At 54.3% G+C, this 15,947-nt stretch overlaps 5 protein-coding genes and 1 non-coding gene across 6 annotated transcripts; 4 read left to right on the forward strand and 2 right to left on the reverse strand.

Annotated features, from left to right (window-relative positions):
• Positions 1-48: 48 nt before the first annotated feature.
• QC761_400960 (uncharacterized protein) lies at positions 49-3,458 on the forward strand (the record flags this gene model as incomplete). The annotated part of the gene is made up of 3 exons (XM_062878379.1): positions 49-836; positions 909-933; positions 1,011-3,458. Exons 1-3 carry the CDS (start codon positions 244-246, stop codon positions 3,456-3,458), a joined length of 3,066 nt encoding a protein of 1,021 aa, XP_062731798.1. The 5' UTR covers positions 49-243.
• Positions 3,459-7,706: 4,248 nt separating this feature from the next.
• QC761_400970 (uncharacterized protein) lies at positions 7,707-9,335 on the forward strand (the record flags this gene model as incomplete). Its single annotated transcript, XM_062878380.1, has 1 exon — positions 7,707-9,335. One exon carries the CDS (start codon positions 7,707-7,709, stop codon positions 9,333-9,335), a length of 1,629 nt encoding a protein of 542 aa, XP_062731799.1.
• A 1,622-nt stretch (positions 9,336-10,957) lies between these two features.
• On the forward strand, positions 10,958-11,319 carry QC761_400975 (uncharacterized protein; the record flags this gene model as incomplete). Its single annotated transcript, XM_062878381.1, has 3 exons — positions 10,958-10,991; positions 11,052-11,131; positions 11,230-11,319. 3 exons carry the CDS (start codon positions 10,958-10,960, stop codon positions 11,317-11,319), a joined length of 204 nt encoding a protein of 67 aa, XP_062731800.1.
• Positions 11,320-11,379: 60 nt separating this feature from the next.
• QC761_400977 (uncharacterized protein) lies at positions 11,380-12,911 on the reverse strand (the record flags this gene model as incomplete). The annotated part of the gene is made up of 2 exons (XM_062878382.1): positions 11,380-11,960; positions 12,038-12,911. The coding sequence occupies 2 exons, from the start codon at positions 12,909-12,911 to the stop codon at positions 11,827-11,829; spliced, it is 1,008 nt and encodes a 335-aa protein (XP_062731801.1). The 3' UTR covers positions 11,380-11,826.
• Positions 11,509-11,638, forward strand: QC761_0061440. The gene has a single exon. It is a non-coding gene; the product is annotated as a tRNA-Pro (tRNA).
• A 1,363-nt stretch (positions 12,912-14,274) lies between the features above and the next one.
• On the reverse strand, positions 14,275-15,926 carry QC761_400980 (uncharacterized protein; the record flags this gene model as incomplete). Its single annotated transcript, XM_062878383.1, has 3 exons — positions 15,450-15,926; positions 14,448-15,393; positions 14,275-14,386 (listed from the first exon to the last, which is right to left on the reverse strand). The coding sequence occupies exons 1-3, from the start codon at positions 15,511-15,513 to the stop codon at positions 14,275-14,277; spliced, it is 1,122 nt and encodes a 373-aa protein (XP_062731802.1). The 5' UTR covers positions 15,514-15,926.
• Positions 15,927-15,947: the final 21 nt, after the last annotated feature.

A 15,947-nucleotide genomic window follows, 5' to 3' on the forward strand; every position in this document is an offset into this window, starting at 1 on the left:
ACGCACTCCACCAACCCCGGAAATCCAAGCAAAGGCAAGGTCCGGGCACGGTCCAACAACAGCCCTCTCCCCCAGCAGGGCACCCCTCACCACCCCCCTCCCCAGCTCCCCAGCTCCCCCGGGCCCAGACTCCCCCAGATGACCGCCGCAACGTGGTGTTCCGTACCGCACCTAGTCGTGTAGGTAGTGCCCAGGTGTCCCTGTTTGGGTATAAGGTAAATTAATGCTGGGTAAAAAAGAGGAATGTGGTCTCTCCACCGCCCTCGCTGTTCTGCTCATCATTACCCCGAGTGTTCATTGGAGTCGTTTCTTGTCTCAATCACACGTGTTGTTGGCGCTGCCCCCGTTGCCGTTTCTGACACCCGAGGACCCGAAATCCCGAAGAGTGCCCGCCTGCCCGTTGTTGCGAACTGTTCCCCCGTTCGGGTTGTGCTGCTTGTCGTCGTGCTTCGGCAACCTGCGTCGTTGCCCCGATCCACTCGCTCGGCGCGCGCAGTAAGCGTCACCACTCAACGGCTGGCGCTTCCAGGCTGGTTGTCTTGGGAACTTGACAAAGGCTTGAGCTTAAGACGGGAGCCTGGGGAAGAAGCTCTGGCCATGATGCAGCCGGCGGTCCAAGCTTCCACCAGATACACCAACAGCAACAACAACAACAATGGCCAGATTTCCCACGCCCAGTCATCGCCCTCCTACTCGTCGCATGGCGGCGGACATCACCACCAGGACCCCGCAGACAGCGATGACGGAGGCCAGCAGAGTGGGGAAGACGACCATGACCTCGACGACCAGGGCGAGGGCGTGCGTCTGGGGAAGCGCAAGAGACCGGTATCTGTTTCGTGAGCACTTCAACAACACGCTGTGTGACGCTAAGGAAAATGCTAATTGGCCTTGTTGTGCTGCCTTGCTAGGTGCGAGTTGTGCAAACAGCGCAAAGTGAGTTCTCGTCCACCCCCCCTCCGACCCGACCGACAGCCATTGCCCGGCCCCCGATGCTGACCTGACCGCGACAGGTGAAATGTGACCGCGCCCAGCCATCGTGCGGCTGGTGTAGCCGAAACGGAGCTACCTGCGAATACAAGGAGCGCAAGAAGCCGGGTCTACGTGCTGGCTACGGACGGGAATTGGAGCAGCGGCTGGACAAGCTGGAAGGAATGTTGAGGGCTCATGACAAGCTGCTGCAAGCTCTGACCTCCAACTCAAACACTAGTCCGGGAAGCGGCAATGGCAGCGGTACCGGTGCCTTTGGCCATCACAACGCTCCCAGCGTCAGGGGAAGTCACACCAGCCAGCTGAGCGATCGAGGCACGCCACGAGAGGTCCGTGAAGCCGGCCCGCCGTCGATATTCGCGCGGAGCGAGACCATCCGGACCCCCCAGGCCGAGACGGCCTTGTTCCTCCAAAGACCCACGACATCGGTTGACCTGGGGATACAGGGCCCTCTGTCAGCCACGTCCACCATGGCGGACCCGTTTCAGAGTTTATCTAACAGCATCGTCTCGCCCCGCGGCCAGTTGCCAGCTTCCGGTCCAAGCACTGGAGCACAGGAGTACTACACTACCGCGCCGACAACCTCGGTGGCCGCTCTACAATCACCACCAGCCCACGCGCCGCCAGGAAGCCACATGGGCACCGAACAGGAGCTACCGCCGTACGACCTGCTCTATGGCCTGGTGGACTTGTACTTTAAGCACATCAACACGTGGTGCCCTATCCTACACCGAACGACGACGTTGGATGCCCTCTTTGGGCCGTCAATCTTGGACGAGACCGACAAGATCCTGCTGCATGCCATTGTGGCCACCACCCTACGGTACTCGACAGATCAACGGCTGACTGACGAAGCTCGCCAACGATACCATTCCGTGTCCAAGAACCGCGTGATTTTGTATGGCATGGAGAACCTCTCTGTCAAGTCGCTGCAGGCGTTGGTCATCCTGGCTCTGGATTTGTGCGGAAGCGGCAATGGCCCGCCCGGTTGGAACATCATGGCCATCATCACCCGGGCCGTCGTCCAGCTAGGTCTGGCAGTGGAAAGCAACTCCATCTCGGTGGCACCCAACTACCAGTCCATCTACACGCTCCGGGCCATGATCCTCCCAGAACCCCGCGATTTTATTGAAGAAGAGTCCCGGCGGAGGTTATTTTGGATGGTGTACCTTCTTGACCGATACGCAACGATAGCCACCGCCTTTGACTTTGCGCTCGACGATCGAGAGGTTGACCGAACCCTCCCATGTCGAGATGACTTGTGGATCAAGAACCAAAAAGTCGACACCCGATGGCTGCGCCTGGACGACTCTCGACCGACCCTAACAAGTGGCAACTCGCCCGAGTACGAGGTCGACAAGCCGGAGAACCTGGGCGCCTTCAGCCATTACATCGAGATCCTCTCCATACTCTCCAGGATACACAAGTTCCTCCGCAAGCCAGTTGACATCAGCGCGCTGTCGGATGTCGAGCAGTGGCAGATGCGCTACAAGGAGCTGGACAACATGCTGGCTGCCTGGAAGTTCAATCTCCCGGGGGATTATGGCAACATGGCCAAGCTCTTCCAACCAAGCTCCGCCAAAGCCATCAATTGTGGCTGGGTGATGTTGCACGCAACTTTCCACACCGCCGTCATCCGCCTTCATTCCTCCGCCGCCTATCCCACCACCCGCTCCCCGATCTTCACCCCTAGTTACAGCGCCTCGCAGCGGTGTCACAGTGCGGCCGAGAACATCGCTGCCCTCCGCGAGTTTGTCGTCAGCAATAACCTGCTGAACAAGCTCGGGCCACCATTCGCGTTCACGCTGTGGGTGGCCGCCCGCGTCTTGCTTGTTCACGGGAGCACGGTGGAGCATAAGCTGGACACCTCGCAGATACGGTTATTTGTCGACACGCTGGGGGAGATGGGGCGGTACTGGCCTGTCGCGACGCGGTACTGTGGGCTTCTTACCCGTGTGCTGGAGGAACATCACGACAATGCTCGCCAGGGAGGGAGCGAGACGCCGAAGATTGTCAAGATTCTGGCCGACATGCGGAGGACGGCGTTTGACCTCGACTTTTTGATCAGTCGGCAGCCGAGGCATATTCCACGGAGCAAGAATGGGGTGGCGGGGTCGAGTGGTGCTGCTGGTGGTCCTGGTGGGGGGGCACCTAACGGGCCGGGAGGGGGTGGTGGTGGTGGTGGATGGCCGGGGAGGTTTGGGCAGGCGCCGCCGGCCACGAACGAGTTGGAGTATTTGGACGTGTTTGACTTTTTTAATGTGCCGAGGTTGCCGGTTGCGCAGGCTGGGATGGTGAGTGATTCGCATGGTGGTGGTCATGGTGTTTCGGGGGGTGATGGGATGGGGGGAGGAGGGATAGGGCATGGTGGGGGGGCGGCGGTGGCGGGGGAGTTCAATATTACCGAGTTCATGGTGGATGCTAATAGGGATTGGCTTTTTCAGCAGGGGGAGACCAAGTTTTTGGCTTGAAGGACATATGGGAAGGCGTTTGGTATAGTTAAGGAGGTGGTTTTGGTATTGGATGACCATCTAGCAGGCGGTTAATGATTTTGGGTTTGGGTTTGGGTTTGGATGATATCCCTGTCAACGTTGGATTATGCGGCAGTTGAAAATATGAGCTGGTTGTTCAACATGAGAAATGTGCTTTCCTGGCTAGGTTCCTTCCAGCTGCTGAGGATGTCCATTGCCGAGCAGGTCCACACATTCGCAGGAGGCACTGTCTCCTCTTTTAGCTGCATCATGATTTCCTTTTACGTCCCCTTTGAGCGGAGGCCGTCACCACGTCAATCTCTCTCCACATTGAAATTTACCCACCCTTTGGAACCTTTTCAAACCCAACCTCTCTCTCTAAACACTGCTCGATTCTTCGCTTAGGTGCCTACTATGACCGTCCCTCCAACACCACGTTTCCAAACGCCCGCTCCGACAGACATCGCACCCATCCCTCGAGCGGAGATGCTACTCTCTGACCAGCAGCTACTTATCATCCTCCGAGGCTTGGTGCTTCTCAAGAAACAAGAAATTCCCGACGCCAGAGACGAGATCCACGACCTCAAGGAGGGGGTCCGCTTCTTAAAGGGTAAGGTCTGCTGCCTTGAGGATGAGGTCGGCCGCCTCAAGGAGGAAATCCGCTGCGTGGAGGATGAGGTCCCACTGCGTGACGGGGCTGTTGATGGCTATGGAGAAAGGGGGGTACAGTGTGTTTGGAGGGCTTGGTACATGATCAGGAGGACCGCTGGTATCGTGTGGAGCTGTTGGAATGGGTGCTGCCGGTTTGGTTGATATTGGGTGCTGTTGTTATGGGACTAAAGGGGGAGTGTGTGCCTGTGTTGAGGGGGGTGATAGGTAATGGTGGATGCTCTTTGTGGGGATAGTAACGGCGGGAGTGGCTAAGGTATTGTAGTGATCGATGGGCAGCTTGAGAACTACGGAAGGTTATCACAGATAAGAGGGCGGAGTTTTGGGGAGGGTTAGTGATGCTGGTTGGAAGGGCACGGCATACCTAAGGGGAGGAGTACGCAGTGTGGGTGAGCATATCTGTTGAAAAGTACTGATAGTGAGAAATAAAGCCGGGTCATAATCACAGTCGAAGAGCAGCTGGACAGTTTTAGATTAGCACATCAGAGATACGTAGCGAGAAAGGTTGATATCTAGCCAGAAGTATGCCGACCCATTTCAGTGTACCTATTGATTTGATTCCTAATGGCGGTAACTGCCGGAGATTTTGCTAGGTACGAAAGCTCCAGATAGTCCGAGGTTAGGGATATTTAAAGCATATTTTGTAGTTGATACCACTGCGTCGTCATGGATGAGAGAGAACCAAGTCATGCCATTTGGAATAAAGGTACCTTGAATGAAGAATTGATGGCCTGGCATGACTATCTGAGATGTGCAAAAGGACAGGGAAAGGTAAGCGGTTCTATGTTGCCAATGATTATGGGGTATATTGGAGGGGGAACACTTGGGCGTGGCAGAGGGTGGTCGACTGTGTTGTGGTATATGGCTGCATATGGCCCACGTTGTCCAACTGGCAGCGAAGGGGACGGTGGCGGGACAGGTGGTTTGGTTCGGGATTAGGTAAGCAAGACTGCCCGGCTGCGCATCCAAATCTCAGGGGTTCGTGGTGGTCGGTCAACAGGATGATTTCCACATCGTTTGCTCGTCAGTCGAAATGTCATGTGGATGGGTGTGTATTGGGTGTGAAACTTTGCACATCTGCGACAACACGATTCGGCGGAAGGGAACCAGGTGTGTTGGGTCGTGTTTGTGATGTTGACTGCACATTAAGTTGATCTTTTTGCCCGCCCTGTGGGGCTTACTGTGTCGAAGAACACTAGGATGGAAACGTGACTGGGACCTGGCACGCATGGCGACAGGCATGGTTAGACCCCAGCGTACAAGAAGTGGATGAGAGAGAGCGATGATGAAGAACAGTAATATAGACATGAACAGAGGCCATCATCAATGGCAGCGGGCGTCGACTGCTTGTACCCCGCCTCAGTAGTCTGCCGCGAGGTCCCAAGCCGATGCAAACACACTGTTTTGATTATGTAAACCTGTGAAAAGTTCTGTTGTCTGCTTGCATTTCTGGTTGTCACGTGCGACTGTCCAGCAAAATGTAAACAAACCACTTGCGCCTTTGCTATTTCACAGAACAGTTTGCTACAGGGTGATTGTTTACCTTTTTTCAGGGGCTTTTAGGGGACCATGCCAAGAGACGGCGCTACCCCGGATCTGCAGTTGGGCCCCCAACGACAGGGCTGTTTTAGCGAGGCCCACTCTTGACGACAGGGCAGTTGAGCCGCAATTAAGCACCATGCAGGTCAACTTTTTGCTGTCGTGGAAAAGATGGAAGCACTTTTGATAACGAGGTTGGGAGTATATTCTATACGACAGATAGCATTTTGGAGCATAATAAATACATAGGAGACATGGGCAAACTTTGGAGCCAAACAGGCTGCGGAAGTGCTCTGCTTGATATGATGGACTTTCTGGCTGGGATCTGTGATTGTTTGACGAATGGGATGATTGTTTGATGAGTGGAGATAGATATTTCTTAAACCATTAAGCCGACCTTTGCTTCCAGTCACAGATGTCAGTCGCATCAAAGGAATGAAAGTGCCATCTGTGGGAGGCGACAGCGAAGAGGGCGACGACAGCGGGCAGAAGATGTGACTCGAGGTTATCTCTCTTCCCCAAGGTCCTGGAAAAGCAGGAAAGTCGCAAAATCTGTTTCTATAGTGGCCCATCATCTCAAACCTCGATCAAGGGACTGTTGTGATGCTGATCCTGTTGCACAAGACCACCCACATCAACAGCAACAGATATAAAGTCGGGCGGAGGAAGAAAACATAGATATATTACACTCTCAAATTACTGAATTGGGCTACAAAGCATCTATCTCATCATCACCATCATTATTCACTACCTTTGGCCTGGTCAAAGAATGCCACCCATTGCTGGAAACTTGGTGTTTGGGGGAGAAAGGCTGATGCCCTGTTGACATTCTAAATCACCCGCAATTGCTGACGTCGCTGCTAAGATAGAGCAACGTGTACAAACAAAATCTGGACCATCGCCATAGCGACTGTCAAAAGCGGGGGCCTCATTCACACATGTATTTATTGCCTGCTCTCCTCCAAATTTCCCAACCTTTTCCTCTTCTCTTCTCACGGCTTCCGTATTGCGCATTACATGTTTTCAGCTTCGCAGCTATTTTTCCAGTGTCAGATCTCTTCACGTCTTGCGCATACTGCCTACTCGACTTCATTGTCATCTACACAAACGCTTTTCCACCCTCACGCCCCTTTTCGACTCGACAAAGACCGCAATGTCTTCCGCCGATAGAATCGTCTCTCTCGCCACTCGCGCCGGATCCTCCCGCAGTGATGCGACTCTCCCCTCCCCCCCCTCTGCCCCCTCCGTCGTTGTTGCTACTAATGGCTCCCAGTCGCAGCTCGACCCATGCTTGGCCTTCCAAGATGAGGTCTTCGGTAAAAGTGGTTGTCTCCCCATTGTTACTGACGTCTCTCTTGCAGGACTCCGTGCTCGTCGCCAGCACTTGCTCGACGCCGAAGACAAGCAACGCGGCCACTTTAAAGGCCTGCGCAAGGAACTCATCGCCATCTGCCGCGAACGACACCACGAGCGCGGGACCCGGTCTGACCTGCCGGTCCTCGTGTGCGACCGACGCCCTCTCGTCAAGACTTGGTCCAAGCAGGGTTGTTGGCTCCAGAAGGTTCACCGTTTCCGTAAGTTTCTTCTGTCTCAGCTGGCTGTGATCGTCATTTGTTGACCTTGTTCCAGTCGTCCATCTTCTGAACGGTCCTTTCTGGTTCCTTGCGGTTGTTTACATCTGGTGTGAGATTTATCACCGCCAGAATGTCTACCATCAGAACGACATCGTCGTTGCTGGCCGCGAGGCCGAGCTCGTTGCCAAGAGGTTCGAGATCGAAGACGGCCGCAGCCGCCCACTGCCGGTCGCACGGGGTCCGCCAGTCGAGACCCTACCTACACGTAAGTCTTTTGTCTTTTATCTTTTCTCTTTTTTCTTTTCGCTTTAATCTCTCCTCTTTCCTCCTTCATCCTTTGGCTTTCCTCTTTTGTCTTGTTTGTTTGCTATTTGACTGATCATTGTTTGATCCAGTGCCGACACCTGAGCCTTTCGTGTTCAGGTCAAATCCCTTCGCCGTTCCTTTTGGGATTTTCCGGGGCTTGATGCCTTCCAGCTATCAGCCTGTCACCAGCCAGGTTGATGTCACCGAGCCCCCAACAATGTTCATGATCGAGCCTGCTCCCGTGTTCGTCACGGTCCCATCCCAGCAGCCCGTTCGTTTCGAGAGCAAGCCGGCAGCCCAGCCCGCGTTCACGCCTGCTGCTGGTCCTTCGACGATGGACGTGTTGTGCTCCTCTCTCCGGGCGCTCACCGTCCAATGCGCCCACACGCCCATGGCTTCGATTCGGCAGGAGTCTTGGGCTGTTCAACGGTTCAGTCGTCCCGCTTTCGACCTCCAACCAGCAGCTCTCATGCCCGCGCCGAGACTGCCTGGCTTGCCTTCGTTGATCAAGCCAACGGTCGTTGCTTCGGCAGTGACTAACAGCGAAGTCATGGAGACCGAGATCGTTCGCCCGGCTGTTCAGCAGCCACCCAAGCCCACTGGCCAGCTGCCTCTTCCACCCCTGGCCCCGATTCCCGTCCCGGCCATGGCTGTCCCGACACCCGTTGCTGCCCCAGAGAACGTGGTTGCTCCTCCTGCCCCTGAGATGGAGGTTCGACCCCAGCAAGCGGCTGTCCAGCCTTTGAAGAGGAACCGAGTTGTTGCCCCTGTCAACTTGGTTATTCAGCAAGTCCCCCAGCCGGAGCTTGTCGTTCCACCAAGACGTCCTGCTGCCCCAGTCAATCTGGTGAGGGTCCCTCGCGCCCCGGTGCAAACCTCGCCCCAGCAGCCTCTTCCTCCTGTGCAGCCGTCACCACCTGCGCGGGTTCCCCGGAACACGCCTGCTGGCCCTCTCAACCTGGTGATTGCTCCTCCCACTCTGGCGTCGAGCTCTCGCCCCCAGCAGGCACAAGCTCCCAAGCAGCAGACGCCACCGGCTCCTGCTTCCCGTGCTCCCTCCCCGCCTCCGATCCCTTCTCGTCCCCACTGGCAGCTGGTGAAGAAGCTTTCCCCGAGCGAGGCCCAGGCAAAGCTCACGCTTCCGACGCTCGCCCTGCCGAGTGTCCCCAAAATCACACCTGAGGTCGCCCCATTGCCTCAACCAGCACCGGCGGTCCCTGTCCCCGTGGTACCCGCTCCGGTCGCTGCCCCTCTCCCGCCTGCCGCCGCTCCCGCCATCTCCGATGCCGTCCCGGAGCAGCAGGCTCCTATCCCACCGCCTGGTTCTTGCCCCGTGGCACCCATGCGTGGCCGTCGCACTTTTGGCAACACGGTGCCCCTTCCCCCGGGCGCCTCTGTTCTAGAACAGAAGCCCCTCCCCGCAACTGTCGTCGCTGCTGCCGAGTCTTCTGGCTCTTTGATGAAGGCTCCGGCCCCCACCCCTCTCCCACCAGCTCGGACGGCCCACTGGACCGGTCTGGAGTTGCGCACTCTTGCCGATCGCCTGATCAAGGAGTGTGTCGATGTTGACGCCTGGCGTCGGCGTCTCTTTGGCGACATTGAGATGTACATTGGTGGGGAGGAGGACGACGACACCCTCCTCAGCCCGGAGCAAGCGTCGGAAGTGATGAAGACCTTGTTTCGGAGTGTGAGGAGTTCTGATGTTGGTTTCCAGCGTCAGAAGGACAATACTCTCAACAAGGTTGTCCGGATTTCGAGGAAGGAGGGATTGGTGATTGAGAGGTTGTGATTTGGGTTGGCGTTTGGAGTTGTTGGAATTTGGAGTTGATGGATTTGGATTGATGGATTGGGTTGGATGGAGGATTGGGTTGGAGGATTTGGCATGGGTTTTGGGTTCGGGTTTTGGGATGGAGTTTGGGTACGGCCTGGAGGATTGGGTCTGGAGTTTGGGTTTTGGGATGGAGGATTTTGTACAGAGGATTGGGATGGGAGGACTTTGGGATTTCAGCTCGGGAGGAGCTTCTCGGTACAGTATGCCCTTTTTGGTTTTTGCTAACGGTGTACAGGTTGGCTTTTCTTTTTTTTTCAACGTGTTCTGGGATGAGGGGGATCTTGGTTCGGTCGACAACTGGGTTTACGCTGCACGGCGTCTGAGGTTTGGAGCTTTGGACACGGCGAACACTGGTTGAGGAGCATCGGTCGGATTATCATGGTTTCTTTTGGTGCCCAGGACATCGTCGGGTCGGAGGAGGACGACGGAGGACTTTTTGTTGGGGTGGATTCATTCGGCAGCATGCCATGGTGCAAGGACTCTGGAGTTTGCAACTTTGGGGACTCTTTGGGTGCTGGGAGGACCGAGATGGACGACTCTGGCGGATTGACGACGACGGACGACGGACGACAGCGACAGCCATTAGCGACATTCTGGTGGTGCCAGCCCGAGCTGGTTGTTAAGATAGGACGACAGTCATCGCGGCCATGGGGGATTGCAGCCTAACCTCTGCCCACCTGTGGATTTGCTACCTGTGACGTGGGTTTTGTTAGGTTTCCCCACGCCCCAGCGCCAAGTGGTGCTGCCGAATGGGCAGGTATGCACAGCAAAAAACGGTCAGTGTACTAGTTTTGTGACGATATGGGGGCGTTTGGGGGTTGTTTCAATGTATTTTATGGGGGTGGTTGTTTTTGGTGTTGACATTTTGTGCCTCTTGCAATGTGACTTGTTTGATGTGAAATGGTGATAGTTTTCTTGGTGTTGAGGAATGACTTGAGTGAGTTTGACCCCGTCCCTCTGCGCCTGTCCTTCTATCCCTCTGTCCCTCTGTCCCTCTGTCCTTCTCTCTTGTGATCTTGTTCGTTCAAATATCTCTACTCTCAACCACCGCTTTCCATACTTACCTGATGATTACATTCCGTAATGATTCCATTCCGTTCTCTACATCATCTTTCGATCCCGCATAAGTGGAGAGCGATATTGCAAAAGTCATGTGCATTTTTCCTCCTTGAGGCTCCCATAACACTTCAATCTTGGCGACGACACTCGCCGCATCAGCTCCGCTCTGTTGGTATAACCTCACTTCGATCTCTTCAAGCTTCATGCTTCGCTACCTACCATTTCCTTCTCCCCACTCCATGGCCGCCATCCAGATTATTCGTGCTTGGACTCTACTTTGCAGATTCTCCATGCTGTCCCATCCCTGCAAAGTGCACCCGCACACAGCTCATCGTGACGTGATGGCCACCATCTCAAACTCCCAACTTGATGACCAGCAACCCAAACCACAAACTTTCACGACACATCTCTGCAACACATCCGGTGCTCTCTTCAGAACGCCCATCAATTTTATCGCCTCATTTGCCCAAATTCCAAGCCATATTATCAACTTGCACACGTTGTACGAACCGGTCAACACCATGCACGAAATCGGCGATGCAGTCATATACAAAGGCATGCTATTCCCCTATTTCTTGTACATTGCATACTCATTCTGACGACATCTCAAAACAGGCGCGGAAGGCGACGAAGCCCTCGGCATCGTAAGGTCAGTCATGGAGCCGATGAGCAAGACCGCCGCGACGTTATACGAGGTATGTAATGTGCCCCCTTTCTACCCTCCCGAAATTTCTCTTCCCCCCCCAACACCCCCCAACCCCGTCCCCGCCTCTTTTGCTGACCCCCCCTCCAGATCCAAGACATCGAATCAGGCGAAACCTTCACCGTCGTCGAGACAAGAGTCCACAACCCCCCAACCATCCCGAGTAGTAGTACATCATGATGATTCGGCCAGCCTGTTTTCTCTCTCTAATATATCTTGGCGTTCGCGGAGGAAAAAAAGGGGAAAAGTGGATCCTGTAAATAAAACCCCCAGGGGGGGCTGACTCATGCGGCGTGTTTTTTCCCCCCAGCCACACTGGCCCCAATGATATAATGAACACCTGTTGCAAAGTCTCATCGGAACTGAACTGGCTCAATGGTCTAGTGGTATGATTCGCGCTTCGGGAATTAATCTTGAACTTTAAAAAAAGTCGAGAAGCCCCATCAGAGTTTCTGATGATGATTGTGCGAGGTCTCGGGTTCGAATCCCGATTGAGCCCTTTTTTTAATCTTGGTTATTTTCATCACACTTTTTAAGTGATGATGATGGTGGTTGCTATTCTTTTGGTGATGGTGGTGGTTATTCCATTCGGTGGTGGTGGTGGTGGGAGGGGGGTTGGGTTGGGTTGCAAATAGGAGGAGCTGTGGTGATATCTATCTCTTGTTGATGTTGTATTATGTCTTTGCGCTAATAACTATCCTTTCTCCTCCTTTTGCGCTTGCGCGCAAAGAAGGTATCCTCCACTGTTGGGCCCTCTGAAACAGTCCATATCAAGACTTCGGGGCGGTCAGGGGCTGGGGAGGTCGGAGGTGGAGTTGCGACTGCAAATGGATCCCAGTATGTTGTCAGTATAACAAGGCGAAAGTTGGACGGTTGGGAAAAGAGAACTGCTGCTCACCTTGTTGACTCCCCTGCCCACCATCAACGCTACTCTGCGTGGTGCTCAGCCGCTCCGTGTCGGACTCGTCCTGCTCGGAGAGCATCCTCTCCATGCTCCTACGCGGTGAAACTGGTATATGCCCTGTCGAACTCGTAGGAAAGAGAAGCAGCTGGTTGTTGCTGCTAGTAGGGCTCGGGTTGTAGTACCCAATGCCGCCGCTGGGCGACTCGGAGCTCATCACCTCCAAGTCCCCGAACGGCAACGACGGACTCCTTCCCTGGGGTGGTTCCCTCGACCGGTTTTGCAGCAAAGTTTTGGCAGCCACGAAACGCTGGTAGTGGACTTGGAGTTCTTGCATGTTGGCGTCATGTTGGGATTGCCCCCCTGCAACCCAGCCAAACCGTTTCTTCACTGTGGTCTTTGGACGTTTGGCGTCTTTATCACCTCGATGTTTTGGAGATTGGTCTTCTGATTTAACCTGAAGGGAACGGGCGCTGGAGCTGATGAGATCGTCCAGGTTTCGGATGGCTTCTTGGATTTCTTCAAAGTCATCATTGCTTGCGGTTTCGGATCTTTTGACGTCGAAGACTCTGTCGCGGAGGGCTTTTGCGTTGGTGATTTCGGCTTGGACGCTGGAGATTAAGCGGACGGCGCGTTGGATTTCTTCTGGGGCACCTTTCAAAGCTTGGATGGTTTGGGCGGCTGTGAAAGACTCGTTGAAGAGGCTTAGGCCTGTGGTGATGGGTTCTATCACTGCTGACATGGTTCGTTTGGTGGAGAGACAATGCCGGGACAAAGGGTCTCTGCAGACAAGACTTCTCTGGGGTATAATTGCTTTTATGGTAGGACTAGAAGGCTCGGTGTGTTGGGGGTGGCATGGTTCGCGATCCATCTCGGTCAGTGTTCCACAGGCGTCGATGGAGACGGCTGAGACGCATCATACTTCCCTTGGCGGTAGTCGGGGTTATGTTACCGCCCTGGAGGTGCATAATGAGCCCGAAGGCTTGATTTGTAATGACTGTGGACGTTCCGGAACTCTGGCAGGATGCGACCACACCTTTGGCTTCGCCACGATGGGCCGGCGAAGGAGTGCCTGTCCCTGATTGGGCTGTGCCTTCAAGGCACTATTGGCTCCTCCACAGCCGCTGCGCGCCATTCCCGCAGCCGCAACAGGCACTCACTGACATGATACAGCCCACAGGGAGCTTGGCTGGTTCAGGTAGTGAGGCGTGACGAGCAGGTGAGGTCGGCAGTTGTCCTCAAGGCTCACCAGATTGACATGGGGAAGAATGCGAGGTTGTTGACCGCTCATCATGAAGCTATTCTAGTGTTATAGCTGAAGCATCACCCAGGCGTCGACTTGAGTCCCTCCTCCTCCCACTCTATCATAAAAGAGTTCTTGTCCGCGTACTGCTTGTCATCAATCCACATCTCAAACCGGGCATCCAGAGCTCCTACCACAAAGCAGACATCATACTTGATCTCGTAATACTCCTGCTTTTCTTTTGTGAGCCTTCCAAAGATTCCAGGCCTTTTGACATATCTGGTGTGTGTTTCAATGTGTCGTCTGTCTACCGTTGAGAGATCAGATTCGACCGTGCAGAGGGGGAAGACGTCCACTGCCGCCGTGCTGTTAGTTTCCAAACTTGTAGTGGTACCGAAATAGGGGCGAACATACCATCTGTTTTGCTGCTGGGCAAGTCATCTTTGTCTCGGTGACATATCACAAGCTCTCTTCTAGAAACTCCCGGATGGTGACGGTTGTTGAAGGCTTTACTAAACCCTGGCCAGCGCACCCCTTCTTGTGTATTGATGTCTTGCCCCTGTGTCTGGTGAGGTCCTGTTCTGAAACGTTGGTGCTGTTGAAGAATACCATAGACTCACCTTTTTGATCACCCACTTGATCCGGTTCTCTACCACATACTCACCGTCAAGCCCGGACTGGATCTTTTCCCACTCCTCGTGCCGATGTGGATCCCATTTCTCTTGTGTGACAACGCCATAAGAAACTCGAGACTTTCTGACGCCCAGCACTGGCTTGCCATGCCGTGCCTTTTGCTTGCGGTCAAGGACAAGACCCTTTGCGACAGCAAGTGGCGGCTCGTCCCCGTCTGCAGCCACCACCTTGATGGGGAGTGGGAATGCCTCCCTAATCTTTTGCTGAACATATGCTGAGCTTCCCAATCCGCCGGATAAGATGAAGTATTTCTGGAACGCGTCAGTATCGTAATCTCTCCTTTCGCCGTTGAACAGTCTCAGGGACTCACAGGGCGTGGGACACCAGCCTTGGCACCATGCTCCAACATCTGACGTATGGCGTTGATGATGCCCTCCACTTCAGGATCAAACAGACCTTGGAAGTCGGAACTGATGGGCGATGTTAGAGGGGTGCTAAATTTCTCTCCGAATTTGGCATGGGTGTACTTACTAGGAGAAGTTCATCTTGCCATCTGTGATCCTCGCCGAGGTGCTTGAGGTCCCCCCTGATCTGATGGGCACTGTTATTCTCGGCGTTCGAAATTGAGCTTCTGAAAAGTTGCCAAATTCATGTTTCCATGTCTGAAACTCTTCGCTATGCATCATTGTGTCCTCAGCATTCTTGTGAAAGACAAGGTGAGAGCGGCCAGCATTGGTGTCTGCCCTTGCCAGCGCCAACCGGCCATGGACCATCTTTGCGAACGCTAAATCGATGTTCGTTGAGCCAATGTTGATACCCTGCACAATGGCGCGCTCTCTAAGCTCGGCAATCTCGGCAGTGCCGCACTGCTCAAGCAAGGCAAAATCAGTGGTACCACCGCCAGCATCACAGGTCAAGATGACGTCCCCAGTCCGAAGGGTGATGTCCCCGTCCTTGGCGGTGTATACTGCCGCGGCCTGAGGTTCTGACAAACCCCATGAGACGCTGTGATTCTTTCCTCCAGTTCCGAAGCCGGCCTTTTTGATTTCTTTCATGAGAGCATCGCTGATTTCGAGGGACTGAAAGGTGGCCGGAAGACTGAAGACAAACTCGACCTTCTTGTGCCTCCACTCCTCGTTCTTTTGGAGGTTTCTGCTGATGTGTTTGTAGAGGCGCTCCATGTAATCTCGGTAATACTTCCGGACTTGTTCAATGGTTTCGAACTCGGGCTCCTCGCCATTTTCTCGGGCTCGTCGGATCATGATCTTGAGATACTTCTCATCAAGATATCGCTTGAACCACTCCACAGTCTTTTCGTGGTTGTTGCAGGTGAAGCCCCATGCTGTTGGTACATCATGCTTATGGTCGTAGAGCAGAGTTGACGGTACTTTGTTGTGTGTCCCGGACTTTTGGTCTGGTAGTGGCCATTGTTGGATCATGCGGGGGCTTTCTTGGTGCTTTTTGGCGACAGCCACGCCTGTTGGGACTTGTCAGTCTGCAGATACTCAGTTTCTCTTGGAGTAAAACGGTCACCTGTGCATGTCATGCCAAAGTCAATGCCGACCGTCAAGTCGGCTTCATCTGGTTTTGGAGCCATGGCTGATCGGGGTAAACACGCCTCACTCTGCACACTGTTTGCTAAACAACAAGCGAGAGCCCCGATATGAGAAATAATGTGGGCGAAATTGGTACACTCAAGGAGGGCGCGTGTGATGGTGTCAGTGACGACTGCTCTGGATGATGAGGTGAGACGAGTCTGGATTTAACCCAGCATGACTGAGTAAAAGCACAAAGGGTCCATGGAATTACAAGTAGCAAATCACCAGCCGCAAGGCTGCGGTTGTGGCACAAACTCGCAGCACCGCCCCCGACAATATTGCATTGATTGACCGGATCCAGCCCCGAAGAAGAACTTGGGGCTGCCTCTGAAGGTGCCCCGAGAACCCAGCCTATTTGCCTGAATCACACCACGGCACCACGGTCGCCTTATGGATCTTGATGGTGTGGGCGGTTTGGGATGCTCATCGGAGG

The sequence above is a fragment of the Podospora bellae-mahoneyi genome, chromosome 4 (assembly GCF_035222275.1).
Source record: "Podospora bellae-mahoneyi strain CBS 112042 chromosome 4, whole genome shotgun sequence".
Lineage (NCBI taxonomy): Eukaryota > Fungi > Ascomycota > Sordariomycetes > Sordariales > Podosporaceae > Podospora > Podospora bellae-mahoneyi.